The 26,878-nt window shown below is 38.1% G+C and overlaps 2 protein-coding genes across 7 annotated transcripts in view; one reads left to right on the top strand and one right to left on the bottom strand.

Moving 5' to 3' along the window:
- Positions 1–3,400, top strand: part of RIPOR3 (RIPOR family member 3) — a 145,450-nt gene extending 142,050 nt beyond the window's left edge. For all 6 annotated transcript variants that reach the window (XM_058175043.1, XM_058175044.1, XM_058175045.1 and 3 more), the window contains one exon: positions 194–3,400. In XM_058175043.1, coding sequence (XP_058031026.1) covers positions 194–294 — 101 coding nt within the window. In that variant the 3' untranslated portion in view covers positions 295–3,400. The remainder of the gene's footprint in view (positions 1–193) is intronic.
- A 299-nt stretch (positions 3,401–3,699) lies between these two features.
- PTPN1 (protein tyrosine phosphatase non-receptor type 1) overlaps positions 3,700–26,878 on the bottom strand; it is a 108,112-nt gene continuing 84,933 nt past the window's right edge. The window contains exons 3-9 of the mRNA XM_058175048.1: positions 26,105–26,205; positions 23,348–23,446; positions 18,026–18,163; positions 17,483–17,692; positions 11,867–12,028; positions 8,816–9,051; positions 3,700–7,560 (exon numbers count right to left, since the gene is read on the bottom strand). Of these exons, the coding sequence (XP_058031031.1) occupies positions 7,371–7,560; positions 8,816–9,051; positions 11,867–12,028; positions 17,483–17,692; positions 18,026–18,163; positions 23,348–23,446; positions 26,105–26,205 (1,136 nt within the window). The 3' untranslated portion in view covers positions 3,700–7,370. The remainder of the gene's footprint in view (positions 7,561–8,815; positions 9,052–11,866; positions 12,029–17,482; positions 17,693–18,025; positions 18,164–23,347; positions 23,447–26,104; positions 26,206–26,878) is intronic.

Below are 26,878 nucleotides of genomic sequence, written 5' to 3'. Positions count from 1 at the left end.
CACAGTTTTTCTATATCGAGTAAAGGGAAGGGCTGTAGCAGTCTCCGTCTGAACGTGATCGAGAACATCTCTCTTAGCAAGGGCAGCTATTGAGTATCTGGAAAGAGAGTACCATTGGTGGCTCAAGACAATATGGACTACCACTCCCAACAGAGTTGTATTAGTTATGGTTATTTTCTATTTTTCTTTGCAGGAGAAAAGGGAAGATTGGCTTTTGAAAAAATGGACAAAATATGCTGTGAACTAAGAGAGGCTATGTATCAAGAAGCTGAAATTGAAATTACAATATTTTGAACAAGAACTTGAAAGGAGGACCCAGGAGTTAGATGCTACAGCAAAAAGGAGTCTTCCAAGGAAAAAAAAAAAAGAAAAGTTGACTGTTATATTGGAAAATATAACGAACCATAATTAGAAAGATTTTTAAGCATCCACATTCTAGCCTTAAAAATATAACTAATATTACACTTGCACTATATTTGGGTGCTGAAGATGTATAGTGAAACCCAAAACACCATTTTTTTGGATTCGAGGAATGAGATTGGAGAAGCTTCTTTTTTTTTCCTTCTTTTTAATTGTTAGGTGTCCCTCTTTGGTTTCCATTCAAGGCAAATATTTATCTTCTCTGACACCAGAGGAGGCAGACTGTTATATATATATATATTTATTCATTTAATTCTTGTAGACCAAGATTTTCAAATGTAAAGTTCTAGAATTATTAGCTTATTGAAGCAAATTAACTTTTGGTTGCCTTCTAGTGGTCTCCTCCCTTCGGAGCAAATCTCTCAGAGACCTTAAGCCTACACCAAAGGGCAAAAGTTGAGTCTGATTATTTCAAATTTTAGTTATTTTGTTTCCTTTTTACATAAAATATCCTAGGGAAAACACATCTCCCCTGTCCCCCCCCCCAAGCAACTCCCATTCTTTGATTTGGGGAGAGGGGCATCTGCAAGGTTTTTAAAAAAACATGGTGGCTACAACTGGATTATTGAAGCTTATCCTGTTTTTATTTATTTCATATGCACATGTTAAAAAGCAGACAGGGCTTTGTACATAGCAGGGGTCTCTAACCATGGCAACTTTAAGACTTGAGGACTTCAATTTCCAGAATTCTGGGAGTTGAAGTCCACAAATCTTAAAGTTGCCAAGGTTGGAGACCCCTGGTACATAGACTAAAACTAAGACAAAAAAATCTTGGATTTGTGGACTGAGATTAGACCTTTATGAATAGTTTTTGGTCGTCCCCGTAGCTTCCATTTAAGGTGAATATTACCATGTTCACATTTTTGATAGACTTTCTCTCCCTTACTCCTTCCTCACTCCCCCACCCCGCACCTATTTCCTATTTCTACTTATCCAACTATTTGAAGAGCTGTGGTGGTGCAGTGGTTAGAATGCAGCATTGCAGGCTAACTCTGTCCAGGGTCAGGAGTTTGATCCTGATTGACTCAGCCTTCCATCCTTCCGAGGTTGGTAAAATGTGTACCCAGGTTGTTGGGGGAAATATGCTGACTCTGTAAACTGCTTTGGGAGGGCTGTAAACCACTCTGAAACGGTATATAAGTCTTAGTGCTATTGTGTTGAAGGGCATCCAGCCAGTAACCACTCAGCTCTATTCAGTCACTCTGATTTTACCCCAAATTGAGGAATTACAGGATCGGAAAAAGGGGGAGTTACTTATCCATCTCTTGAGTGGATATTTCCATTAATGTAATTTGAATACACTGGAATAAAATTAGTAGAAAAAAAAATCCAAATATCCCAAGAAATAGTTTTGGAAACATTTTATTGTCTCCTAAAGATTTGAATAGATAAATTGAAATTATGTCTTTATTTCTGTAAATGAAGTTTAAAATGACAGTATGCAATAAATAATACACCGGATACAAAAGAAAAACCATTCCCTCCCATTCTAAGGCTCCTTTGGAAACAGTAACAAAGAATCATTTTTTAAAGGGCTTCTAGTGGTCACCTGAAATATATTTTTATAATGTTTTCATTCATCTTGGCAACACCTGGTGGTATGGAGTAAACAGGCATTAAGGCTTTGAATGCACAATGTGATTTTCCTTTGACTGATAATGGTTGACCATTCCAAATTTGGACCATTCCAAATGTAGGTTTTCATCACTTAATCAAAATCCTTTTATACAGTATATATTTTGCTCTGTATTTTTCAGTATTTATTGCTAAGACTAGTTTGAATATTCAGTTTTTAAAAAAGATTTTATTAAAATATCTGAAAAGGATTTTCATTTTCAAGTGGTCATTTACATAACATTCAACAACAAAATGAAATGAGAGTTTCAGGGAATAGTCAATTTCATTTGGGTAAATTTGTTTGACTTTGAGGTGCTGGAGAAGAGACAGAAATTAACTACTTAGGGGGAAAGTTGCAATGGATGGAAACTATTGCATGAAATGGGCAGGCCATAATATACTCATCTGCAGCTCAATTGTTCAAGATTGGACCCTTTGTGTTTATTTTTATTGGGCTAAACCTATTTCTATGTACTACATAGCAATCTTAATAAGTTTTTCTCCTTCAGGCCAATAAGTTTTGGTGGTTGTTTTGCTAAACAATAGCAGTGGAATGTGATAGGGGGTTGGACTAGAAGACCTCCAAGGTCCCTTCCAACTCTGTTGTTCTATTCTATAGTCATTTTTAATTCTTGATGACTGCATGGACAAGTCTATGAAGTTTTGTTATTTTATGAAATTTGTTTTCAGAAGTGGGTTGCACTACTTTCTTCCTAATACTGAGGGAGGGCCGATCTTAATGTCACCCAGCAGACTTCATGCTTGAGGCTGGATCAGAACTCATGATCTCTCAGCTTTCAGTTCACTGCCTTTAACTTCCACATCAATCTGGCTATTACCAGGGTTGTTTTTTTTTTAAATCCACATTGACCAAATAATATTATACTGGAAGAGACTTGACATGTTTAGACCTTAGATTTTGCATTCAGTCTTTCTGGCTAATATTCTCTAGAACAGTCTTCTAGGAGTGATGTTGGCACCTCTGGAAGGGCAATTCCATAAATGAGTCTGTGAAATTATTGATACAAATTCTATTGACTATCTTATCAGGTTGTTTCTTCAGCAAGAGCCTCCTTTGTGAAAAGCTGCAAATCTGTACAAACTATGAAGTCTTTCCTAATTTGTGTCTCTTGCTAAACAAGCATTGGGAGCCTCTCCCCTCCCCACCCCATGTCTTTCCTTTTTGCAAGATAAAGGCTGAATGTAAAATATTTTTCACCAATTAAAGTATTTATTGGTATATGAGATTAGGAGATTGCTAATCTTTTACCACAGCAAATGGGATAAACCCTCATCCTAATCAAGCATGGAATCTTTTCCCACAAGTGCCTACCAATTTATGAGAACTGGCTAGCCTGCAATTTCAAGGTAAAATGATTAAAATTTCCCACGAAGACTAAAACATGCTTCCATGAGGAGCTGCTGCCACTGAAACAAAAGAAAAAAGAAAAAAAAAAGGAAGAGGAGAAAAATCAGACAAGTGTTTCTTTACAAAAGAATTTTTTATTGTCGCAGCTAAAATGAGAACTGAAAATTTGTATGGGAAGTTGAAAAACTGTACAGTTTTACTGAAACTGTAAGGTCACTGCAGTGCCTTACGTAAGAGACAATATACCTGAAAACGTATTATACCAAAACATTTAGCTTGTTTTTATTTTATTTTATTTCTTTTCTTAAAAAATCTTCTATGGCAATTGGTAAAAAAAGAAAGACCTGATGAGTAAATATTTTGCTTAAGGCATATAGCAGAGCAGCTCACTAACTTTCTAACAAGTTTAAACATGGATATTTCTTTTCCTTTCCCCCTCCCCAACCCCGCCCAAGAATAGGTTAACCAATACATCCACTTTGAAATGCTACTGTATATATACACACCCCAAACTACTACATTACATGTACAAGGACATCAAAACAAAATGCTTACAGTTCAGCATGACAAGCCGTATCCACACCTCGCTGAGCTTTATCGGGGCTTTCTACTGTATTTCTTACAGCACTTCTATTCCACCCTTCTTATGCTGGTCTAGGACCATAAAAAAGATTTTTGATTGGATACAGCATTTCTTTTGTTCAAAATGATCAAGGCAAATAGTGATGCTGGCGGACTGGAGAGGAACATGGTAATCAGAAGAGATTTCTTGGCTGTCTTGGGACAACAAAAAATGGAATTTAATTCTCCCTGACAGGTTAAATATAGTACAATCACGTTGCTGTGGAGATACATTCTGAAGTTGACCATGTCACTGTGGAAGAGATAATACAATTCTTTCATCAAAGAGGTGTTTTTTTTAAACCAAAATCCCTTTATTTATTTTTAATGAAAAGAACAGATTTTCGATTCTAGTTTCATTCCGGTGATCTTTGTAAATAACTGTTTCCTTCGGACTCTCAGAAGACAATTTAATGTATCTTGGCATAGGAGCGTCTCTGGGGAATAAAAATGGTCAAGATGGTACCTGCGCCCGTATGGTTGAACCTCCTTCCCCCTTTGTTACATGTGTCACACACATCAGAAGGGGGTGGGCCTTCAATTGATTGATTGTGGTTGCCATCTTGACATTTTTGACCCGTCTTGGTGAACGTCCCTGTCTTGGCACTTCACATTTCAGCAATTTGCCATAGAAAACTAGGGTGCATATGTGTGTGTGTGTGTGTGTATGTGAGAGAGGTGTGAATATGGCTTTGTACACACTCTGGAATGTTTGTACTATAGTTACTTGATTGAAATGAGTGCTATACAACTGGTTTAGATGGTGTACATAGAAAAACTGCCAAATTATAGGCAAGATACAGGCAACCAGGCTTCTTTTTAAAGAGAACACACACACCTACCAATCTTTGAGCTGAATGAAAACACTTCAGCGACACCCTTGGAATCACAGCCATTTAAATAATCAGATCATGCAAGTATAATTGGGCACATCAGAAAGCAGAAATATAAAAAATTATGTTCACCTTTTAAGCACATGGATTTCAATCAGGACACTTTTAGGAGACTTTATACATGCATTTGAATAAAAACGTGATACAAATGTGTCTGAATAATATTCTACTGGATGACGGAACGTGGAAGGGACAAAGCAATCACATACTGAGTAGCAAAATACATAGATGAGCCTTTATATATTATGCCATTTTCTATAGTCATGTCAATATTTTCATGTTTCCAATATTATTACTAAGTATTGACTGCTTAACAAACTTCCTCTTTTCTCATAGGTAAGGGCTGTAAGTTTCCCAGGACTACCTATGAATGTATTATTGTCGCTTTGAAAAAAAAAACAATCTTGATACTAGCCTCATTTTGAAATTGTTCTTTCAACTCCACCTTTTCTTCTTTCCCCTTCTCCAAGACCTTTCTTTAACATCTCAATTTGTGTAAAGAAGAAAAAGCTAACTTTGATTGGAATTGAGGAGTAAAATAAATATGGAGTGAGAACCCTGATATATCACAGATTTTAAAAAAGAGATGATACTTAAGTGCTATAATAGGTAGAATATAGAACTTCCAAATAACTTACACTGTAGACTGGGTGTCATTTTGTTAATGGAACAGCTGCAACTTCAGTACTTTTTCTCCTCTGTAACAAGGTTCCCTTTTGTTATTTATATTGCTTATAAAAAGGGGAAGGGGGGATCAACATCAGCATACTTCCCCAGTCATAATATTTATGAACAACAAAACACATGATTGGTCAATTTTTACTCTTTTCTTAGCAGCTACAGTCATTCAAGCTAAGCTGTACCTAAAATAATAAAATAAAATACTAACCAATTCTCTCTTCGACTTCATATGGAACAAAAGGTTTTTTTTCTGAGTTAGGGTGCAAACTTCCTCTTCAGCAGAGGCAGAAGGCTCACGGATAAAGCAACCAATCTTACGCATCTGAATTAACAGTCAGAACCATGGAGTTCATTCAAGGATGCGTTAAGACTGCAGCCTTAAACCTGGCTCCTAAACAGCATGATCTTTAAGCCAAATAAAAGCTAATCCTGGAATCTTTGTTCTAAAAACAACACTGAAAATCATCAACGCAGTGGTTTGTAACAGGAAAAGACCGAGAGAAGAGCTGGCCCAGCACTGAAGTTTTGCTGAGAAAGATTGCACTGGATCTTTACCATTAGGAGGGTTGCCTGTGTGTTAAGAGAGTGATGATGATGGTTTTAAAATGGTTCCTCTTCTATTCTGTATACGGCGTAGGACATTCTTCACATGGTAAGTCTAGAATGAGATCGCATTTTACATTCCATAGGATGACAAAGCTTACATGCTGGTCCTTTTCTAAAGCAAGTATCTGATATAAATGCTGGTGGACATTCTGCTTACATTTCCCTTCCCCTTCTCCATAAGGATAGGAAACTATATACAAAGTTAAAAAATTTTTTTTAGGAAGTCGATCGTGCAATACAATGGGCAGAAATAAAGAGTGCAAGAGATGATTGACAACATAGCAATGAGCACTGATGGTGAGTGGGGAGAGGAATCACTCATTTTGTCCAAAAAGGGAGGAAGAATATTGTAGCATTGACCTGTTGGGATGCCCTGAGAAAAAGCGGTGCCCGTTTATAGCATGTTACTGAAGCAAGAACCTACTTGAGAAAAATAAAATACATCCCATATTATTTGCACTGCCAAAAAACCCAGGGTGCAATCCAATTGAGCATGTCCAGTCTCCAGTCATTCCCTGGAGCTCCTGAGCAACATCCAAATCGATTAAGAGGCTATGCATAAGTGGTTTTTTAGACTGAGCCATCAGTCCTTAAAAAGGCAAAGAGTGAAAAACTCCCTCTCTCTCTCTCAAAAAAAAACTGTACATTCTTCAGGGGTGTGTATCTGTGTATACAGTGGTTGTTGAAAGGAATACGATCGTGTATTGGGTCACAAATGCTTGGAGAAGATAGGCAAGGTTCACTTGTGCCTAGTTCCCTTTTTTTCTGGAAAAAAACCAACAAAAGAACAACAAAAGTACCCCCCTGGCTTTAAAATATTAAAAACAAAACAAAACAGCAATGTGTTGTAAACTCTTATTATTCCATTTTAAAAAATAAGGAAAAAAATGAAAAACACAAGACTTATTTGGCATATTCTCTGCTTACTCCTGAATATCTTAAGGCCCTGAGATTAGAATATTATGTTCTTGGGACCTAGGGCTAAATCCTAAACCCTAGTGCATCAACTTTCTCTTTAAACCCTAACCAAAGTTCCAACTTCTCTAACATACCATACATTTCCACTTGGATAAGGCTTAGTTGCCCTTTTAGCTTTCTTGTACAGAAACAAATGAAACACCACGGAAGTTACTGGTATTCTGATACCACCAGTGTGATGTCCATCAATGAAAATATACTCTGTAACAGAGGTATGCACCCGCTGTCAGGACAGTGAACATGCAGATGTTGACCAGGAATGGTTTCCAAGTTGTCATCATGCTCTCTTCATCCTCTTCTTCTGGCTTCAAAATGTCATCATTGCACGGTGAAGCATCAACAGTTCTCTTCCTAAGCGTAATATCTGGACTGGTGCTGCAGGACAACAAACATGCTGAAATTAAAAGAATTCTTTGGTGCGTGGTGTGATTAGTGAGGCTTAATTTGAAAAGTAAATGAACTTTCCCCAGCATGATTCCAATACTGTGGTTCTGTCATTTAAGTCATTAAATGACTTCTGAATAAGTAGAGCTAAATTAAAGCAGGAAAAATTAGGAAAGGGGTCCTGTAGATATAAAAAGCAATAGTGACATCTAGTGTTAAAATACATTTCATTTCTCCTTTATGTTTTTGATAACCAACTCATTCAATTTCTCCATAAATGGAGCTGGAAAACTTGTAATCACCTCTAAATTTCCTTTGAAGCGGCAAGGTGTTTCTCTGAAATTTTGCAATTGTCTTAAAGGATCTGAAGTAGAACCACATAGGATCATTAGTTCCGTAATTATTTTTTTATATATCCCCTTTTCTCCAAGAGTAATAAACTTACATAACATTTACAGTTTCAATCTGACAACATTTAAGTCCAATTAAAAATGTTGCATTCCTATTGAGAAATTTTTAAATAAAACACTCTCCTTCATTTTCAGCCATTGCAAAAAGGAAATAACTTAAAATATTCTGAAACTGTAAGACAAATCATTCTTCCTTCAAACTCATACTTTAATGTTATTGTCATGGAATTATTTTTTTAGCAATATTACTTCAAAATCTAAGGGACTGGTTTGGACAAAACTGAACAGCACTTTTTTGTGTGGCTGTAATGACTAGCACGTATGTGTGAGGGGAACCTTTACCTTTTACCTGATAAAAATAGGATGATCGCCAATGTCCGATGAAGGATATGGCACAAGAGGTGGTGTTACTCCAGAAGGCAAGTTAGAAAAATATTAGCTTTTTTCAGAGCTACTTTTTTGACTTGAAAACCATACTTTAATGTCCTTCATTAGGTAGCTAAAGTAGCTCAGGTGTAGTAGGATGGTTTTTAACTCAGAAATGGCAATATTATATTACCCACACTGAATTCAATTTAAAGCATTTAAATTTAAAGCATTTAAATGCTTCTTTTTCTAGAGGATAATGCAACTTGCAGCAAAAGTGACTCAACTTTCAAATGTCTACTTTTATTTTATACGCTGACATATGTCATTATATGAAAAGAGAATTGTATTTTCAGTGTACTTTACTGAACACATTGGGGGGAAAAGAGCAGGAGCTACAAACTGGTGAGAACATACTATAAGTGGAGACAATTTGCTGAGAATCTACAAGTATTCCTTGGCAACATTACCTCTCCATGCCTGGCTGCTCAGAGGAACAAGCTCTGCCATCCAGAACACTGGCTTCCAAAGTGCTGGCAGCACACTTGATTTCTTCCTCAGCCCTTGGATGCTTTGAAAAAACTTCCGTATCACCATGCACCCTTCCATTATTCATTTCGGAGGTTCTTTTGGGAGGCCTTGGAGGTGGAGGAGTATGTTCTGGTGGTGGATCCAAGTCTTCATTAGAGAGTTCTTTCCATTGCTCCTAGAACATGAAGAAGGAATTGATTAACTTCTCCAAAATGATCATTAATTCCCCCCAATCCCTGAATATTTTCCTGGATATACAGAAACAGAAAATTTATGGCAACATCATGGTGGATATATATATACAGTGTTTCCCCAAAAATAAGACCTCCCCAGATAATAAGCCCAGTTGGGTTTTTGAGTGCATGCATGAAAATAAGCCCTCCCTGAAAATAAGCCCTCCCCAAAAATATTTAAACGCATGCGCAGCCAGTCCCTGCCATTTCCTCTGGTTAGGGTTAGGGAGACAGAGCTGGAAATCAGGTAAGGCAGCAAGAGCAGCCCTGTCTTGCTCCACACGCCCTAAAATAATAGACCTCCCTGAAAATGAGGCCAAGTGCTTATTTCAGGGCTCAAAAATACATAACACAGTCTTATTTTGGGGGAAACACGGGTATATATATGAGTCATGGTGGCGCAGTGGTTAGAATGCAGTATTATAAGCTAATTCTGTCAACTGCCAGCAGTTTGATCCCGAGTTTGAGTTTGATTCAGCCTTCCATCCTTCCGAGGTTGGTAAAGTGGAGACACAAATTGTTGGGGGCAATATGCTGATACTTGTAAACCACTTAAGAGAGGGCTGTAAAACACTATGAAGAGGTATGTAAACAGTAACGGAGTTGGAAGGTCATCTAGTCTAATCCCCTGCTCACGCAGGAGACCTATACTAGGAATTCAAACCGCCGACCTTTCTGATCGACAAGCTCAGCGTCTTAGCCACTGAGCTATCTAGGTGTGATTGATATATTTATGAAAACGTTATTGTAGTTTATTTAATAAACTTTCTTATAGAAAACACATGCTTCAGAGAAACCTCTCTTACCCTTGTCTTCCTGTGGACAGAAAGTGGGAAGAAAGGGCAGAATAAAAGTTTTTGTTGTTATTGTTATTATTGTTTTATGTTGTTTTGGAGGGCCATGATTATGCTTTGTGTTTTGTAGTTTTGATTGTAAGCCTTCCAGAGTTGTTGGGAGTCAGCCAACCTATAAATTACATTGAAAAAAACCCAACAAATGAAGAATTGGGGCACATTTTCCCCTATCTTTGTAACAATGGTTACAAAGATAGGGGAAAATGGTAAACTGTGATCAAAGAATTGCCTTTCTAATCAGAATCTCGTATGACATTTCATATATTTTATGAAATATATTTAGATATTTTACTAAAAGAGTACTTAAATATTCTGCTCGAAATAAAATTCCCTATACTACCAGGCTTGAAATTTTAGATCTAGATAGCCTTGAACTACGTCATCTATGCTCCGACCTATGCTTAGTTCATAAAATTATTTACCAAAATGTTCGACCTGTAAATGAGTACTTTAATTTCAACCATAATAACACAAGGGCTATCAATAGATGTAAACTTAATGTAATTCACTCTAATCTTAATTGTAGGAAATACGACTTCTGCAATAGAGTAGTAAATGTCTGGAACACTCTACCTGATCCTATTGTTAGTCTCTGTAATCTCCATACCTTTTACCTTAAACTGTCTACCGTGGACCTTTCATATTTCTTAAGAGGTCCCTAAAGGGGTGTGCATAAGCGTACCAGTTTGCCTACCGTCCCTGTCCTAATGTCCTCAATTATATGTAATCATTCTATGTGTTTATGGCTATGTTTTGCCTATTTATATCTTTTTTTTGTGCCAATTTTTTTCATGTGTCTATGTCTATGTCTATACTGTTGCTTTCTTGTACTTGTTGATTGTTATAACAATAACAATAATAATATCCTAAACAAGTTCTTCATTGCAGCAGCTGCTCATTCTTGACCAAGCACTTTCTTGTTCTACTACAAAAATATACCACCGTTTGTCATTAATGTCTTGCCCCTTTCTACAGAAGATAAATCCACCGATTTCCATGGAAATAAGTAGACATCAAATCTGATAAATGTTTATGATGAAAAAGTGGGCATCAGGAAGAATATCTCGACTTCCAGGGAGAACCTATCATAACGTTTTTTTAAACAAAAGACTGTGATATCAGATTTCAATCTGAAACAGCTAAGCTGTAACTTATTTAGAGGTTATATATAATATATAACAACAGAGTTGGAAGGGACCTTGGAGGCCTTCTAGTCCAACCCCCTGCCCAGGCAGGAAACCCTACACCATCTCAGTCAGATGGTTATCCAATATTTTCTTAAAAATTTCCAGCGTTGGAGCATTCACAACTTCTGCAGGCAAGTCGTTCCACTTATTAATTGTTCTAATTAAGGTTCAAGCTCAACTTCCTATGGCACAAAAAGGGATAATAACTTCTTGCCATTCTACAAATGTTAAATCATATCTCTAATGGAGAAGTATTTCTCATATGCTAATTATGAATATCATAATCATCACTAACTTTTTCTGATCATGAATCTGAGGAAACTACTGTAATTACCACAAATATATGTCATAATAAACTCTTTCTTTTGTTCTTTTGTTTTTTCTCTCTCTCTCTCTTTCTTTCTCTCCTTCCTTCCTTCCTTCCTTCCTTCCTTCCTTCCTTCCTTCCTTCCTTCCTTCCTTCCTTCCTTCCTTCCTTCCTTCCTTCCTTCTATACCTACCTACCTATCATATATCACCTTTGAAAATACCAAGAGGCTCTGTATTATTTGCTATCTTTGTTTATTAGTTATGTTGACTAGCATCCAAAAAAAGAAGAAGATCATGGACCATTCCTTTTTAATACATATCGCTGCACTGGAATTCTTCTACATAATACAACTTAAGACTGACTATAAAGAATGATTGAAATTGAAGACAATATGTACTGCACTCACTTGTACTGAAGAATCACCCATAATAAATTTGGCTCCTTCTGTCACAGCCAAGTACGAGAAGCGAAGTTGGTCTGCTGTTTGTATAAGCCCCATTCGGTATTTCCTCATTTCTAAAAGAACCTGTTTAATATCGACAGAAGAAGGATCTTTCCTTTTGTCCATCTGCACAAAGAGAGGTGACACTCAGTAAACTATCTTACAGCATTCCTCAGAATTCACAGTTTTTTTTAAAAATGAAACAACACATATGATGTAAAAAAAATCATCTATCAAAAAAAAATATGTTCACGAAAGGAGGACCAATGAGAAATCAGCAGTTATGCACCAAACCAGAAAAATAATTCCTGAGAACAATCATATGCAACTCAACAAGAATTTGATCCCATAAAAGCAGTACAGTGCTGCAAATTTTCATTTGCAGAGCGGTTGTAAAACTCTGATATTAAGAGTACTCAAGCCTCCTAAAATGACAAGATATTCAATGAAAACACAAAGACAGCACATTATATTATAGCTGAATTTCTGTGATCTTCACCCCATGATAATGTAATTTTAAGGGGGCTCAAAGAATATTATTTCTTACCACAGCATATTAAAAATGACTCTCGCTCTGGAAACGCTTACAGCTATCATGCTTAGTTTCAATGCCCAACAATAGATAAGGAATTACAATGCCCTCAGGCCCCTTAGAAACAGTCATTTTTAGTTGCTATCTTTTATATCAGCCCAGAAGATGAGTTCTATGTCTGTAAATCACATTTCAGAATTTATTACTTCACAATAAAATGTTCTTAAAATAAAATCCATTACTTTTAGAGTAAAATATTTTATAACAATAAATATTAGGTCCATATAGCCTAACCTGGAGTCACTATGTCAGATGGCAGTGTCTAAGTAGGTAGCAGTGGTGGGTTTCAAGTTTTTTTACTATCGATTCTGTGGGTGTGGCTTAGTGGGTGTGCCATGGCTTGGTGGGCATGGCAGGTAAATGTTACTGTGAAATTTCCATTCCCACCCCACTCCAGGGGAAGGATACTGTAAAATCTCCATTCCCTCCCCAATCCAGTGGAAGGTTATTGCAAAATCTCCATTTCCTCCCAATCAGCTGGGACTCGGGAGGCAGAGAATAGATGGGGGCAGGGCCAGTCAGAATTTTTACTACCGGTTCTCCAAACTACTCAAAATTTCTGCTACTGCTTCTCCAGAACTGGTCACAACCTGTTAAAACCCACCTCTGGTAGGTAGGTAGGTAGATAGGTAGGTAGGTAGGTAGATGATAGAGATAGATAGATAGATAGATAGATAGATAGATAGATAGATAGATAGATAGATAGATAGATAGATATAGATAGAAGATTTTTTTAAATTTATCAAATATGTATGCCGCCCATCCGGGGAAAGGAGCCTCAATATTAGCTATATGATAGAAGACAGATAGATAGAATGAGATACAGCAGTGAAAAGATGATAGGTTATCATTATCAACTCAAATCTCTTTTAGGCAACATGAATGTTAGAGATTTAGTAACTGAGCCTTATACCAATTTTGAGAATCTAATACTTAATTACTTAGAAGAACCCTAGGAAACAATATACAAAAATTAAATAGGTTGTTACCGCAATTAGCAATAGGAGATCCACCCCAAGATTTAAAGGACGTTTGAGAATACCAATCTTGGTAAATCCATACAAGAGACAACTTTGCAGAAGTATAGAAATTCACCTCAGCTTCAGTCCAAGAACTGCAGTAACACATTATATACCGATGGCACTTGACCCCAATTAGATTGGCACTCATCTATCAGAATTATGTTTGCCAATGTTGGAGAGATTGTCAAAAAAAATAGCCTTTCTTATCGCTGTGGAGATCATATTTGAGATTACATTTCTGGTAGATAAATATCACCGCTAAATAAAGAATGGAAAACTCCCTAGTGTTAGCTCTCTCCCAAGTCCTCCTACGCTGCCTTATTCTGGGGTGGGTGGGTGTGTAGGGGAATGTTCCAGGAAGAGATGAGTGAAGAACATTGAAAGTGTTTGCCAAGAATACATATTCCCAGCAAGGTCACCCAGCAAAAGCAAGCAGACAGCGATTAAGGGAGATACTGGAGGCAGATCAACATTTTCGTGATAATGCCAAAAGCATCATTTCGTACTGCGTGGGAGAAGGCAACGATAAACCACTCCTGTATGTTTACCAAGAAAATCACATGGATGTCATGGATGTTCATTATTTATTTATTTACTCATTCAACTTGTATGCCATCCATCTGGCTAGAGGGGCGATGCTAGGCATCTTACAATCATTAAAACCAATAAAAAAACCAATAAAACATCAAATAATAACATCAGCGACACTGCAGATATGATTAGAGCAGAGAAATAATGCTCTTTTTGCCACTTTTATCCCCACGAGATAGGCTTTAATAGCAATTCTAAGTCCTGTTCAGTTGGATTCATCCCTCATTTTCCTCCGGGGGCACTCTAGGCATCTCTTAGCCCTTTTCGGAACCCACAGCTCCTCTGTGAACGGGAGGGGGGGGGGTTTGGAGCAATGGGTCAATAAAAGGCCCAATCCTATCCATAGCCTTTGCTGCCCTACATACCGTATTTTTCGGAATATAAGACACACTTTAATTTTTGGGGAGGAAAACAAGAATTCTGCCTCTGCCTACCAAGCATCAGGATCAGCTGCATCTTCACTTCCATTCAATTTTGATAACAAGCAGCACAGATCTTTTTATCTGTTTAAAACATCACTCTACATGCATCTCACTGGAGTGGGGTGGGGGATGATTTTCTTGGGGGCAGACAAGGGACTTGGCACCGAAGGCTCTGCTCCCGAGATGACCCCGTACCTTTCTGTTTTTTAGAAAGCGTGGCTTTCTTTCCCAGTTACTCAGAGGCTTTGGTTTAAGGTGGCGCTGCTTTACGCTGCCCTCCTCCTGCAAGCGAGAGGTGCATCAGAGACTAGGCTGGGAAAGAGGGTGTTGGTTACCTGTACTGAGAAGTTATTTTCCAGAAAACCTACTCGCTTTCCCTTTAGAGACCCCTCGCATGCTCTGGGGGGAGGGTCGGGGCACAGCCTGAGGAACAAACCTCTTTGGGATGGTCTGGGGGGGAGAATCTGCCTGGCAGCTTCAGCAAACAAGGCGGGCCCCACAGTTCGCGGCTGGTCCCCCCTCTGATCGCCCAGTGGGCAGCTCAGGGCAGACAATGGCCATGATGACTTCACTCCCCAGCAATGTGAGGAGCCATCGTTTCCACTACCACCTAAGCCTTTCCGCACCCAGGAGCTGAGTGGGGGCCCCTAAAGTGAAACATCCCTCCTTTCCAGCCACCGCTGCCTGTTGGCCCGATTTCCTGATGCAATTTTCAGAGCTGCGTTTTAGGTGGTGGCCGGTTCCCCTGCAATGTGCAGCAGGGAACCATTTTGGATTTGGGGAGGGGATTGCAGTGCTGCTGCCTGAAAATACTTTCCTCCCCATTGTACATTGCAGAGCCACACACCCTCCACCTCAGCAGACTCACTTTCTCTTTCCTCCTGACCAGATCCGCCGCCTGAAACGCAATGCACTTTTTTTGCCTCCACAAGCCCCATTTCTAGAATTGGGAAGGGGATCGTGGGTCTGATGCCCGAAAATGCTTTCCTTTGGAATCGGGAAAGAAATTGCTCCTGGGCACGGGGAGGGCTTAGGCGGCAGCGGTTCCTCACATTGCTGGGGAGTGAAGTCCTCGTGGCCATTGTCTGTCCTGAGCTACCCACTGGGCAGCCAGAGGGGGGACTAGCCATGAACTGTGGGGCCCACCTTGTTTGACCAAACTGTCGGGCAGATTCCCCCCCCCCAGACCATCCCGAAGAGGTTTGTTCCTCAGGCTGTGCCCTGACCCAGATCCCCCACACCTGGAACTGCCCAAAAATGTCTGAAGGGTGGGGGCCGGCGGGTGGGTATTCGGACTATAAGACACACCCAGATTTTCACCCTCTTTTGCGTCCAAAAAATACAGTAACCACAGCCTCAGCAGGACATGTAGTAAATCCCTCGGATATCCCCAAGTCCCCTCTGGAATCCTTTCAGGTTCATCAGTCTGACTTTTTAGTCAATTTTTTAAAACATATTTTCCATTATCTTTTTTATAGATATCTTGAATTTATGTTATTCAGTTACTTGATAACGTTTTAAAAAAAAGTAAAATTAGTAACCAAACATAGGGGGGGAAACATTAAAGGAATACAATGGAGGAATTTACTACTTAATATACCACCTCTGGCCCTCACCAAAGCACTGGAAGCACAACTCTTATTACTTCTGCTAATACTGTTTCAGCCATGACGTTTAGTCATATCCTACAATAAACCACTAAATGGTTATTTGTAAACCCAGCCATCCAAGATGTATTAAGTAAATCATGCTTAAGCAAATAATTAGCTTCATGAAACCTGTGAACCTAGCCAAGTTCATCCCTACAGCCCCAAGGATTAGAGATTAGAAATGCACTAAGGGAAGGGCAAAAGGAAAATAATACTAAACTTTCATGGATAAAAAGATCCAAAATCCCTGTGTTTAGACATGTAATCATATCAGCATGGAGTACATTGTGATCAGAAATGCATCTAAGGAATGTATTGGGCAACATACAATTGCTCCAATCCGAATTACACTTATCCTAAATCAGGGGTGGGTTCTACTTACCTTTACTACCGGTTCGCAACGGGAGTGCTTCTGCGCATGTGCAGTTCACCAAATATGACATCAGGGCGGGTGGGCGGAGGCTTCCACCATTTTTACTACCGGTTCTTAAGAAACGGACAGAACCGGGAGCAACCCACCACTGTCCTAAATGCTATTGAGTAAATACCACTGAACACAATGGATCTTACAATAAAGTAAGCATGTTTAGCATTGTAATTCTTTGCAAGGGTTGTTGCCGAGATGTTGTTTTTTTTCAAAAGTTGTAGGATGTACTTCCAAATATGTCCTATATGCTTAGGACAGCATGGATTTCCCACCAGGCTTTTAAATAGGCTAGTACTGAAATGTAGGAAGGCATTGAAGAGTCCCGCAGAGCTGCTCATGAATTATTTGAAAGGAGCTTAAAATTTAAAGCAACAACAACAACAACAACAAAAAGATAATGTCAAGCATTGCCTGAATCAAGAGGAACACTGTTATTGGAACAAGAAAGGAGCAGAGTTGGGAAAGAATGGGTGGTACGTATTGTCTAATAGAAGTTTATTTAATATTCTGCTGGTGCTCAGCTTTGATGTCAAAACACAGCACTGAAGGATGGGATTTGCTGTGTATCTCAAAAGATTTATGGGAAAACTTCAACAACAGTGTGTTTTGTGTCCCTCCCTCCTGCTGTGGCATCTTCTTTCCCCTCCCAGCCTTTTTCTTCTTCAAGGTCAAAACTGAAAAGAATCTGGGACATTGTCTCACTTATGGGCCTCCATATCAGTTCCTCCTCCATTCAGCAGCCTTTACTGAAGAAGCATAATGGTGATCAAAATAAAAGCACATCGCAAAAGTCCCTGAAAGGTATTTTGCCCTGAGCCCAGTTGAACCAACCATATAACCAACCCAAATCCCTGCTATGCCCATCAGCCATTCTTACCAAGAGAAGACAAGTATCAACCAGGCAAAAAGTTCCTGATCTTCCAATTCCAGCACTGCAATGTACCACAATGGGACCATGCTGAGGATTCAGGGACCCCGATTCTCTCACTTTGAACAGGAAGTTGAGGAATGAAGCTGGAGATTCCGGGACTCCAAAGTCAGGCCACGTCGTGTAATGAAAATGCAGAATTTCTCGTGTTTCGTTTGTCTGTAAATTAATAAATTAAAGATGAAAAATGGACTTCTCTTGCAATTTGAAAGTGGGAAGCATCCTCTTATGTTTTGGACAATGCCTAACAAATGCAAAGTTGCAGGAAATAACAGCAGGATGGTGATAATGCCATTCCCAAAAGACATCACAGAATAATAATCCTGGAAATGAGCAATATTCAAAACTAGAATGAAATGCTATCTGAAATCAAAACTTAAGACTTTTAATATCAGCTATGGAAATTCTTGAAGCATTGATGCTAAACCTCACCCATTTTAATAAAGAGAATCAATGCTGCAAAATACAGCATTTAATTTTTATCATACTCACTATGAGGTTCTTCAGTTCTAATAGTCGGACTGTATAATAGGATTTTACGTCTTCCGATATTAAGGTCAATGTGAAGTTTGTATCTTCAAAGAACATTTCTTTTTCCTCTTTTTGTGGCCAATACTGTGCACATTTTATCTGGAGGATAGAAAGCAGAACAAGACTTACATTATTTATGCAAATTATTTAACAAAGAGAAATATAGAATGAATGTAGCTAAACATAAATACGCTCACCAAATCATTGATATATAAGACAATCAAATAACACCATTGTAAGATTATACTTTCAATCTGTATAGCTCGGCACAGATGGGCACATTTATATGCATGTTCATTTAGACACACATAGATACAAACTGAGATGTAACTGCTTAAACTCAAGAAAAATTACAATAATTTTTCCTTAAGACACTGCAACTACTTAGCACACCAATTGCTATCTCAATAATTTGGCTCGACAATAAGATTCTGAATTTCTGGATCTACTTTGGGATTACAGAATATGTCACTAAGAAATATGACAGGGCAACAAAATTATCCAAGTGGATAAAGGGACGCTCCTTGGAGAATAGTTAGATGTTCACCTGGATGAACCCAGGCACAAAGTTTTAATTGCAATTAAAATGAAAAAGCTGCAATAAAGACAGCCAGGATACCTCATACCTGGTTTCAAAAATCCCTTGCTTATGAAGTCATTTTGACGGCATATGGGATAGCTTAAAGACTACAATAGTTTATTGTAAATGAAGTCTGAGCTGCTCATTACCAAAGCTTTTGACTAATACATACTAATTTTCAAAGAAATTATCTTCCAGGAAATCTAAGAAATGCATCATTAGGATATGTACATGCTAGAAATATCTATCTAATCCTGGAAAATAGAATAGAATAGAATAGAAAATAGGGAGTCTTATTAGAATATTCTGGAATTAGGTTGCACAAAGTAACATACATTTTGTTCACAAAAAATACGCCCTTGCTAAATGTTATTCTGCAGAAGACAAAATAATTTCTCTGGCTACGATTATAACTCAGCAGGAGTTAAGAAGGAAATGTTCACTGCTCATGGGTTTTTAATGTTCTATTTTCAGAGTAAGAATCTTATTCTTTCCTCCTTTGTTTCTACCATCTAACAAAGACATTAATTATTATACTCATTAAATACCAATGGAAAATAATTAAGCGTGGGATGATTATACTGAAGGTCTTTTATGGAACAGAATCAAATGGGATTCACAAAAGAAATGCTTTCAAGAAGTTGATTCATTATTAGAGGGAACAAAATTTTTCTTCCTTTCAACCTGAACAGCACGATTTAGCTGGATACAGTAGGAAATTATAACCGCCTGTGAGCTTATTTTTCCTTACAACATATAAGAGAATTCGCTGCATATATGATTTTGGTACCTCATGGTGACAAATAATGATTCCTATCCATTCAGTGTCCCACACAACCATTTGTTTAGTGGCATTGGCAGCCTACTCCAAAGAGTTCTCTATAATTTCATACTTTGTTCCAAGTTACCAGTATTGGTGAAAAGTACATAAAGATAGTTGGGGCAATGCTGAAGTCAGAGCACTTTTCTTTCAGATCTGTTTCACTACTTGTATTACTATAGAAAGAACCAGTTTATCTGAGGGACCGTCTCTTGCCGATCACATCCACCCGACCCACTAAAGCAGGGAGGCAAAGAATGCTGCAGGTTCTGTCCCCTAAGAAGATACATCTGGCAGCACCCAGAAGAAGGGCCTTCTCCATGATGGCTCCCTCCTTTTGGAACAAATATGAGCTGTGGTGGCGCAGAGGTTAAGAGTGCAGTACTGCAGGCTACTTCTGCTGACTGCCGGCTGCCTGCAATTTGGCAGTTTAAATCTCACCAGGCTCAAGGTTGACTCAGCCTTCTATCCTTCAGAGGTGGGTAAAATGAGGACCCAAATTGTTGGGGGCAATATGCTGACTTCGTAAACCGCTTGGAGGACTGTAAAGCACTGTAAAGCGGTATATAAGTCTGAATGCTATTGCTATACCTGTAGAAATTAGACTGATCCTCACTTTGACAGTCTTTCATAAGGCCCTGAAGTTTTGCCCATCAAATGGCTTATTTAATTATGTGTTGTTGCTGGGGAGTGGGTGGGGGTCGGTTATTTTTTTAATATACTGTGTTTTTATTGTTTGTAAATGGACAAGTTCCTGCAATTTTCTTGGCAAGATTTCAGAAGTGGTTTACCATTACCTTCTTCCTAGGGCTGAAAGAGACTGATTGTCCAAAGTCACTCAGCTGGCTTCCTTTTGAAAGACATCTTCCCTTGTCTACCTCTATACCGGGGGTGAAATGCTCCCGGTTCGGACCGGCTCGCTTGATCGGGTAGTGATGGTGGCTGCTGGTTCGGAGGACCGGTAGCAAAAATCCCTGGCCCCGCCCCCTGCTTCTGCTGAGCCGCACCATCAGCAGAGATTTTTTTTTTTACTTTTAAAAGCAGGTTTTTCTTCAGCCGAAACATGCCTTTAAAAGTAAAAAAAAGCCTCTGAGGATCCCAAAGCCCCAGTTTCACTTTCAGCACCAGACAGAATTAATCTAAACTTAGCTAATCTATTTCATCACTGAGCAACTAATGCTGGCTGGCTTTGCTGGCTGAGGAACTCTGGGAATTGAAGTCCACAAACCTTAATAATAAAATATTTGTGCAGCTTTCTGAGATTTGGTGTGTTTCTGTAGTATTTCACTCTAACTACACAAACACACAAAATCTCAGAAAGCTGTAGGTGGTATTGTGTGTGTGTGTGTCAGTTGTGTTGTGTTGTGTTGTGTGTGTGTAAAGTGTGAAAGTTGGTTTTTGAGCTTTTTGTGGCTTTGTGAAGTACAGCTGCTTTTACATTGTGTGTGAGTCAGTTGTGTTGTGTTGTGTGTGTGTAAAGTGTGAAAGTTGGTTTTTGGTACCTCTTATTGTTTTTTATACTTTGTTTATTATTTTTATTATTTATTGTTACTGGCCACGCCCACCCAGTCATCTGACCACCAAGCCACGCCCACCAATTAAGCCATGCCCACCAATTAAGCCACGCCCACAGAACCGGTAGGGAAAATTTTTAGATTTCACCCCTGCTCTATACCTTAACCACTTCATCGAACTGGCTCTCTAAAGAGTCATCTAAGGTTGAGGGAATTCTTTCCTACACTTCAGAAGCAATCTGTCTATTTCAGAGGTCTTCAAACTTGGCAACTTTAAGACTTGTGGACTTCAACTCTCAGAATTCTCCAACAAGCATAGCTCCACAAGTCCACAAGTCTTAAAGCTGCGAAGTTTGAAGACCTCTGGTCTACTTTAAAGAGGTCCAGAGACGCAACATTCTAAGAACACCACCGAAGTCATTTCTTTGAAATGTCAAACCAACCATTGTTTGAAAGAGAAAGACTGGCAGTCTTGGATGCTTTCAGGATGAAGCCCAGCACCATATATTATGATTTCAGGAACATCTATACTAATTGACATGCATGACAACTAAGTCAATGCTGGCTCACTCATCAGTTTAATCTTGTCCCCAAAGCTTTTAGTATGTCCTGAACATTTTTAACATATTTAAAATATTTGTTTGCCACTTTTTTTAAGGGATTTGTATGACTTTATGAAATGCTAGACAATCATCTTCATGAATCATCTCTGCTAAAAAAAAAGTATCTGCCAATTTTTTTTATCTGCAAATGTACAGGTATGGACTAGACTGAGTGTAGGGAAGTTAACCAAACATGGTCTACCACTTTTCTGCAAGTGTCTTGAACAATTTTCAGACCATTTAGAAATTATTTAATCAGCCATCTGCATTATGCTACTAATCCCAAGATATAAAATTCCATTATGCAATAAACAATAAGCATATGAAATGTATTTAATCTTGAACTATTTTTTTCCTTTAGAAAGATTATCTATAGGCAGGCATTCAATTAAAAAAATATGGGGAGATGATGACCATTAGGTAAAGGAATACAAAGAAAGTTATCATCAGCTATGATAATTGCAGCTATGCAATACACCTTCTGAAATAATCTCTTTCCAAGGGAGCATTTTCCTTATCAATTTAAGGAATCTTTGCATGCCTGTACATAGCAAATATTTTCTAGGCACATTTTTGCTGCATGGTCATCATTTGAGGCACAGGCCAGGCAACCTATAACATAGTCAACATTTTCAATTACTATGTCTTGCAGTGAGAAGAGAGGCATTTCAGAACCAAAGATACGTTGTCCTTAAAGAACATAGAAAGTTACCATATGTGTCAATTTTTACTTTACCTCCATCAATATAATCTATTTGCACATTAATTGGTAGTGGCTCTTCTGTAATTTCAGATGGCTCGTCTACTTTAGGACAGTTATAGGGATTGAATAGCTGCTTTCGTTATTCCTGTTCTTATTGAACAATTTCTGGAATAAGCTTTTGAGAAATGCCAGCATTCCTTGGATTTATGACACCAAAAACTATTGCTCCATATAGTACTTACTACTTGGAATAAACTTTCATACAGACCTAAAAAGAGTCTATCGAAAACACATGCTACTGAGAACTTCCAGTGCCAAATACCATCAAACTGCAGGTCAGATATTGGCTTCCATACTAAAAAGTAGAAGGTGAACATTCTTGGCTTGAAATCTCCTTTCCCAAGAGGTTCTATGCACAACTGCTATAAACATTAAAATAAAGCTCCTGAAAGGGGATGAACTATGTCAAATAATTCTTTGTAAGGTCTTTAGGACCTTGATTTTCATTACATAATGAAAGGAGACTGTAAAAGTTCTAGTTTAGTTTGTAGTTCTGTAGGGCCTCAATACAAACCATATTTCAAGCGACTAAAAAAGCAGAAACGATGCCTCAATATGAAAATCAATTAGATCAAACACTTCTTTGCTGGCACAAAGCAATATTTAGGTACATTTACATGAACCAAAATAAACACATGCAAATAGTGATTCTGGGGAAGGGCTTAAAATTTTAAATATTTGCTGAAAATTTGGTGCTGGTGATTAAGAAACTTTTTTTTTAATGCTGCACTGAATTTCCAGGCTGCTTTGCTTAAAAAACAACGATGTAATTAGACATAATTTAGTTTACATGGCAAACTTAACTTCTGAACTTGAAATATACCATTGTATTTTCATTCTGCTTAAAGAACACTTCTTTCACTTTAGAAAAATGCTTTGTGGGTGATTTTTTAAATATATTTTTCCTAGATTAAAAACATTAAGACTATTTTTACTAGATTTTTAAAATATACATGAATTACATACCCATGATCCCAAAGGAGTTAAAAATTATATATACTTACTGATCCCTTTTCCATCACTCTGTTAAGCATGACAACACCGCTGCTTTTCTGTTCCCAAACCATCTCCCAAAAGTGACCACAAGTATTTGGAAGTGGACCCTGAAAAAGATACTGAACTTTCAAGAAAGAGCAGTATTCATAGGGCACAAATTTCTGAGTACTATGATCAAACAATACTTATTTAGTTAATTTCTAAATACGACATAGTGTGGCTTCCATTTCTAGGTATGTAAAATCTGGCGTCCAGATTGGGGCAATTTAGAAGCAACAACAAACGAACAAGCAATTGCAAGCTAGTTAGCTTTGTTTTTAAGTTGCCAGATTGTAATATTTAACCATGCATAGGTCAAAGCTTTTTGTACAAATAGGCAAGAATATTTAAGAAGGAATAACAGAATAATAGAATAATAGAGTTGGACAAGACCTTGGAGTTCTTCTAGTCCAATCCCCTGCTCAAGCAGGAGACTATATCATTTCAGATAAATGGTTGTCCAATCTCTTCTTAAAAACCTCCAGTATTGAATGAAGCACCCACAATGTCTGAAGGCAAGGAAGATGGGACAGAAAAGTTCTTAAGGCAAAAAGGTCACTCAGCAATATAACCTATATTCTATAGTTAATGTAACTTCTGATTTGCTGAGGTGAGGAATCATTAAAACTCATGGGTAGGAAGTTCAGTAATTTTTAACTTTTCTTGGCCTGACCAAGAAAATCAGAGACAGCTTACTCTTCCTGCTAGATGTTTATCCCATCACTTTTAAGATAACCCTCTCCTAAGTCAAAGTTTTTCCATCAAATTAAACTATACTGCACTTACATACTGAAGCACAACTATACAAAATTGATAAGAATTTAAACAATAGCAAAAACTCAAAGATAATTCTTGTTCCTGTAAGCCTGTACACTGATTTGCTTTTCTCTCACTTATCCTATCTACCATCTTCCCTCTTAATAAAAATCAGGAGCAAGCAACTTAGTATCGATGAAAATTTTGGGGCTTAAACTCAAATCGTTGCAGCTTAATGGAATGATGGAAATTGTCAACTCAAACAGTGCTCATCCAAATTCTACTAAGGCTCCTGCCATTCAGTTGAAGGATCTGAATTATTATGGATGACATAATTTACGGTACGAAGGATCTCCAACTAAATGTTAGTTTTGTGAGATAGCATTTGGGTGCTGATTCTTGAACTTTAACATGTTGCCTATATAGCTACTTTTATAAAGATTCTGCATTGAAATTTGCATGCTCTTAGATTTAATAAAATATGAAACTAAAGAACAACTTCCTCAATTTTTGCCCAGTGGCTTCTTAGTATTTTGAGATATCTGCTATATAATACAGATTTCTTTTAAAAAGACCCAGAAGATAAACCCTATGTTAATCATCTTCATCAGCTCAGATCCAATAAATTAAAGGAAAAGTGTTGAAGCAGAGCCAAATGAACAGATGAATAATTTAAAGTACCTAAGGGGACAAGATTTTATCAAAGGAAGCAGCTTTGGAAAGAGAAAATGATGTGATCAACAACCAACAGGAAGGGTGTGGCACACCACTTCCTACAGTGTGCTATTTCAGGAGTAGATAGCTTGATTCTGTTTTAATAATAATAGGCCATATGCTAGATTAGCATTCCTGAGATTAGTGTCCTCCAGATGTGTTGGATCTAAAGGCCCTTAATCCCTGGACAACATTGTCCTAAGAGTTGTCCAAGAAGTCTTCCCAAGGTATTGCCCATACTTTCAAAAAACATTCTGAGAGCTAATGAGGAAAGGATTAGTAGTTTAAGGTCAATTCTTTTAGTGAGAACTGCATACTTCCACGCTAGTTAAACTATAAAGCATGGAAATATGTGACCACATTTTGAGTGCTCAGCAACTAGCCCATATTTACAGCCATTTGCAGTGTTCCATGGTCATGTGACTGGCATTTACAACGCTTTTACTAAAAACTGGCATTTATTCTCAATTTTCAGCAAACATGCCCCAATACGAACAACGAATTTGCTTAAACAACCATGGCATTAATAACTGCCACAAAACAGACTGCAAAATTGGGACAGTCACGTGATTACAACTGTCATAACATATAACAGGTAGGCTCCATTATGACTGTAAGTCGAGGACTACCTATATCAGCAACTAGATGTCCTTAAGGCTTTAATCTAGCCATATCATAAACACTATTAGTATTCTAAAAGATCCCCAACTCTTCCTTAGTAGCATTTTGTCCTATCTGACTTGAGGGACTTTGCTGTCCATCATGATATGATGATTTTCTATCCATGCAGTGTCTTGGTAAAATACAGGAGGGGTTTATCATTGCTTTCTCCACAGTATGAAATGATACCTTTGATGTTTTCACTAAAGTCATCATCTGCCTGCAGCATCACTATTTCCCAATATCAGTGCCTGCTTGATTTAGCTAGGAGGACCTTCACACCACAGGCGATCCTGCTGGGAATATATAGTCTTGTCATATACACCTGTTGTTCTTTGCTCTATCTATCTCAGAAACACCCTCCTTCCTCACCACAATAAAGCAACATTATAGGAACTGGGGAGGTGGAAAAGGCAAAATGACCATACTACACCTATAGCATATAACTGCATGATGGGTGAAGGTAAAGCATTTCACTTGTTTTCCCGCACAATTACCAGCTGTGATCTCCAATACCAAAAAAAAACAAACCCCCCCCAAAAAACAAAAACCGAAAGACTACTATTTCTTTTCTATTATTTTCTTAAAGTTCTTACCTGTGTAAGGATGTAACTTCTGTTTGCCTCCTCCATTTTTATCAAACTTGCATTGACATAATCATTGTCACCTTGCTCCAGTTTAATTCGGCTGTGGTCAACTACAGAATGGATTAGAAACCACACAATTAAACACTTACATAATATTTATACTGTGATAAACAGCTCGTTTCAGAATAAAGAAGTAAGCTTTTTTGTTTTCAAATATATGAAACACAAAGCAAAACCTTTATTCTTAAGAAAAGTTCCTATACCATTATCAACTATTCTTGAGAAAAATATTTAATAAGATGCAATACTAGTGGTGGGTTCTACCAGTTCACTCGAACCGGTAGTGGCGGCAGCAGGAGGCTCCACCCACCCTCCTGGACGTCATCACAGATGCTCTGCGCATGCGCAGAAGGTTTTGTGCATCCGCAGAAGGGCTGCGCGCGAGCACGCACAGTTCCGAACCAGTAACAAAAGTAAGTGGAACCCACTACTGTGTGATACCATGAGCTAAATGTCACGTCCCATGTTATTTTTTCATTCTACTAATACACTGCCTTCTATAAAACTTCTCAAAGTGTTTTAAGAAACAAATTTATACTTATAAAACAGCAGTAAGTTAAAACAGAGAATAAAAAACAGGTAAGTTAATGTATGAGTTGGAACAGAAAAAAAAATCAGTTATCATTTACACAAGGAAACTCTTCAATAAACATCTAAATCAGGGGTGTCAAATTCGCGGCCCGCGAGCCAGATGCTGTCCACACCCACACCCGGTTTAGCGAA

The sequence above is a fragment of the Ahaetulla prasina genome, chromosome 3 (assembly GCF_028640845.1).
Source record: "Ahaetulla prasina isolate Xishuangbanna chromosome 3, ASM2864084v1, whole genome shotgun sequence".
Classification (NCBI taxonomy): Eukaryota; Metazoa; Chordata; class Lepidosauria; order Squamata; family Colubridae; genus Ahaetulla; species Ahaetulla prasina.
This window is presented reverse-complemented; position numbering and strand designations above follow the sequence as displayed.